Source organism: Oncorhynchus clarkii, chromosome 9 (assembly GCF_045791955.1).
Source record: "Oncorhynchus clarkii lewisi isolate Uvic-CL-2024 chromosome 9, UVic_Ocla_1.0, whole genome shotgun sequence".
Classification (NCBI taxonomy): Eukaryota; Metazoa; Chordata; class Actinopteri; order Salmoniformes; family Salmonidae; genus Oncorhynchus; species Oncorhynchus clarkii.
The window spans coordinates 21,127,288-21,131,995 of NC_092155.1; the positions used below are offsets into that span (position 1 = coordinate 21,127,288).

Here is a 4,708-nt window from a genome sequence, read left to right on the forward strand (position 1 = left end):
AAAGAATACATAAAAACCAAGAATCCTTATTCCTTCCTGTTGTAAAAATATGGCCCCAGTGAGTGAACTGAAGACTTTCTGGCGTCACACTGTGCACATTTGACACCAAACGGAATTAGGCCAGTGAACAGCCTGGCACGTTTTTTTTTTGTCTGACTGAAACTACAGTATGTGACTGCATCCTTATACTGTAATGATAAGAGAAAAACATGCAGATCAATACAGGTACTAAATATACAGTGTACAAAACAGGAACACATTCTTAATATTGAGTTGCACCCCCTTTTGCCCTCAGAACAACCTCAATTCATCAGTGCATGGAGGTGTCAAAAGCATTCCACAGGGATGCTGGCCAATGTTAAATCCAATTCTTCTCACAGTTGTGTCAAGTTGGCTGGATGTCCTTTGGGTGGTGGACCAACCCAGCAGCGTTGCAGTTCTTGACACACTCAAACGTTTGCGCCTGGCCCGTTCAAAGGCACGTAAATCTTTTGTCTTGCCCACTCACACCCTGATACCTACACAATCGCTGTCTCAAGGTTTAAAAATCCTTCTTCAACCTGTCTCCTCCCCCTCATCTACACAGATTGACGTGGATGTAACAGGTGACATCAATAAGGGATCATAGCTTTCAGCTGGATTCACCTGGTCAGTCTCATGGAAAGCGCAGCTCTGCCAAAATTGTTCACTCATGACATTTATTCATTTCACAATTAAAAACCACAAAGCATCGGTCCTACAGTGATACTCAAATGTGTGGTTTGCTAACACTGAAAATCTGCAAGGCTTGGGGACAATGATGATCTTAATAGCTCCAATAGTGCCTTCCGGACACATACTTTAAGAAACCATACACAATTATTTAAATTGTTTTTATTTACAATCAAAACTGGAGAAAAAAAATGTAATCGCTGAAACGTCTTTATTTTGATACATAAAACAAAATCTGTTAGTATCATGCCATTATGATAACTTGAGTAAATGGGGTTATATTATGGATAAATAATGTTATATTTTACATGTTTTCTTGCAGCTACACTGTCAATTAAAGACAAATGAAAGCCCTTTCCCCGAGGGCTGTTTTACTCTCGTGCACTGTTGTGGTATTCATCTTTACCCAATCTCTAAGAAAAGATGCCCCCTGTGGACAACATGAGTGATTCGCATCACAGCTGCCTAATTCTTACCAACTACACACTTACCAGCTTGGACACTACACCACAACACTTACCTCTAAACATAAGACACTTCCCTAAATACCAATGCTTTCTCTGTCTAAATTAATAAAGACAACAATAATTGAAGTTAAATTGCACTTATATAAAGAAATTAATTAAAGTCTACCACATGCTTAGATGCTAACTCAGTGGCTGCTCAGGGTGCATGCTAACATACTGAGGTCAGTAAGTCAAGCAATGCCATTCAGTAACGTGTTCCATCACACTTATTTATAATGTATAATATGGAAGACAAAGTGCCACATTAAACCTCTATGAATATACACATGTCAAATTCACTGGAATCAAAACCTGTTTAAAATATGAAGACAATTTAAGTGAATCTAAGGCTATTTTCAGAAATCAATCCCCAAACATTGTTCCATGGACAATATGAGTGAAAAGATTTGGGAGATCCACGGGTGTTCTTCTCATCTTGGGGAACGGCAGCCATTTCCAACTTGAGTTTGAATTTGTTATGGGGAGAAGTTTGAGGAGTGCATGTCAGTCTTTCTTTGAAGTGTGTTAGCAAAACTAAGGCCCTCCCCACTCCATATTAGGACCTTGGACCATGACCCTTGGACACAGCCAATCCGATGAGGCCTGCTAATCCAGCCACGCCCAGGCCGATTCCTCCGACAATTGCCATGCCAACCAAACCATCTGTGTAGAAAAAAAGTGCCGTCAAAACATGAACATTGCCCTTATTACTTATACCTATTCAGCTTCTACCCATCCTGTGTCGTGGTAATTTCCTGTATTACTAAACATCGAGAGAGCAAACCACACACAAGTCAGAGTTATATTATAAAGTCCATCTTTAATTATATGAGCTTCACCATAGCCCTGTGACTCTCAGATCAATTCAGTGTCTATAAATTAATTCTCTGAGAGTCCTTACAAAACAGTTCTTAGTATAATTTATAGCCAAGACACACCCATCTCAACTCACATGACAAAACACAGATCTTAGGAACATTACAAAGGAAGACTTTACTTGAGAGAGGAGTATCCCATAGCCAGACAGCATTAGCTATAAATTATCATTCAGTTTGCTCTCTTAAGACGAGGTTTTACTTCTCGTTCTTGGTACAACATATTACCAAACCATTACCTCACCCAATGGCATATATCAATTGTCAATTGTAGATACTCCCATCTCAAATACAACCCCTCCTGGACAAGCTCACAGAGACAGTGAGCCTCTAGGTCATATACTAGATCAAGATAAGGGCAACCTCAGAGGGGACATACAATAGTTACAGACACATTCCCATAAGATGACAAGCCTCCATTCTGTTCTCCTCCCCTTCTGATATTCTTCATAGCATCACATGGTTTAACAGATACATTGACATATGAAGACAAGCCTGACCACTCCCTTTCTCTGGGCCCCTAGTGACTAAGCCCTAGCAGAGAAGGGATAACTTCAAACTGTCAACAGTATTATCCAAAAGAAGACATCCTAATGACAAATATCTCACATAAGCATTATTATGTAAATAAAACATCTTATTTTTGAATGTTACCTAACTAATTCTGATTCAGCCACGACACCTGTCCTGCCTGATCAGTGGTCAGAGAGGAAAGAATAGGAGAACATTACACAAATTAGACCCAGCATTGATAGGTGTTCCTTGGCCTCCCCACTCACCTTTCTTTAGAGCCTTGTCTATTAGCTTCTCCAGCTCCAAGGCCTGGTTGTTGCCCGGTTCATTCTTCAGGAGAGTGCGGATATACTTCAGACCTTTCTCATAATCCTGTGATGATAAAAAAATATATACATATATGGAGCGATAAAGAGATATGGAGCAATAAAGAGATAGTGAGAGATACAAGTGAGTAAGAGGTGCTATGATATCTTCCGCAATTAACTCAAGAGATGGGAGACGGAGTCATCTATTTCATTAAAATAAGTTATCTAGTGAGCTATGTCTTATAACCTATGGGTAATATAGTAGTACAATGAACATCACCTTCAGTCTGTAGTTGGCCACAGCTAGGTAGAACAGGAAGTCTCTGGCATCGTCCTTTGATCCCTTGTTAACCAGCTCTATAAAACAAATTGAGCAACGGTACCGGAAACATTATTATAGGCAGGTTAAGTAGGCCAATGCATATTGCATTGCACTATGTCAGCATTTCATTCAAATAAGTTGGAAATCCAATCACTCATATTCATAGCTATTTAGAGAGACATTTGTAAGGATATCTTACTGACAGTCTTCTGAGTACACAAATACTGTTGGCTACCCACCTTCCAACAAAACAATTCCTTTCTTAATGTCGTCAGAATACTTGCTCCGGATCAGACACCATGCATATTCAAACTTGGTCTCCTTTGACACACCCCCCTTCACCAACTCAGCATTGTACTTCTTCTCAAATTTCTGGATGGCCAAAACAGAACAAATATGGGTATCTTCAGTGGTTTCAGACACTGACTGGCAAGGGTGATATGTTAGGCCAGGGTGTTGATAGTCTTTATGTTGAATTTACAGAAGGCAGTGACAGTAAACACTCAATTGCTGTGCTACATTTCAAGACTTGCTGCATTCATGTCATAACATAACTTTTTTTTAATGATGTTGACAGTGCAGTAGCTACAGTAATGTAGTCTCATAATGCGTCATGGTAATGCATGTGTAAAAGCCAACTCACATTGTGTAAAAGCCAACTCACATGGGACAGTAGCAGAAAACAACAATACAATATGATACACCTAATGTACTCAACAATTGGCTTTTAAACTTTTCATTGGATTGAAAAATCCATCAAAAGGCTTCATACATATCTGTATACTGTGTAGTTGGGGGAAAAATAACATACCAGAACGCAGCTGGTGTAAGTGATGATGTGTAAGGAATGACACAGCTAGCTACTAGCAATATGGCTAACGTTAGCTAGCATATGTTTCATTTCTACAGCTACACTGTTGTAAACGTTTGATCAACTATTAACGACTGTAGCTGGGTATTTAGACACCATATTGTCTACATAAAATACAGCTATGTTCTAAATCATGACAATAATAAAACGTAAACTTACCAAAAGGTCTTCTGGAGCTACCAAATCGCTCACAACAGCCTCCATGTTTGCAGAAGTAACAGATAGAAACGCCCACTTTTACCACGTGACAAGCTCGATCAGTTTCCACTGGATACCACAGCCACAAAGTAAAAATTGGCTATATCAATTAAATTCATTAAAACATATTTTTTATTTGTGGCTGTGGTAAAGTTAAAGTCATATTTTTCCATGTTTCCAATGAAACACGTTTTTGCTACATCAATGCGAATACAATAATAATAATGATACAAATAAAAAACAAAGGTTTTATTGTCACTTACACATGACGCTACAAAAACGTTAAAATCATATGGTTTTATTTCATGCAAACAGACAATGGAGTGTATTGGAACATTTGACTCGTAGCCTGAAGAGTCAAACTAAACGTACTGTCCGTGGGCGTGGTGTAACGTTTGGCCAGA

The 4,708-nt window shown here is 39.0% G+C and overlaps 1 protein-coding gene across 1 annotated transcript; it reads right to left on the minus strand.

Annotated features, from left to right (window-relative positions):
- Positions 1 to 858: 858 nt before the first annotated feature.
- Positions 859 to 4,371, minus strand: LOC139416079 (fission, mitochondrial 1). Its single transcript, XM_071164340.1, has 5 exons — positions 4,266 to 4,371; positions 3,475 to 3,607; positions 3,194 to 3,270; positions 2,872 to 2,977; positions 859 to 1,880 (listed from the first exon to the last, which is right to left on the minus strand). Exons 1-5 carry the CDS (start codon positions 4,308 to 4,310, stop codon positions 1,774 to 1,776), a joined length of 468 nt encoding a protein of 155 aa, XP_071020441.1. The 5' UTR covers positions 4,311 to 4,371; the 3' UTR covers positions 859 to 1,773.
- Positions 4,372 to 4,708: the final 337 nt, after the last annotated feature.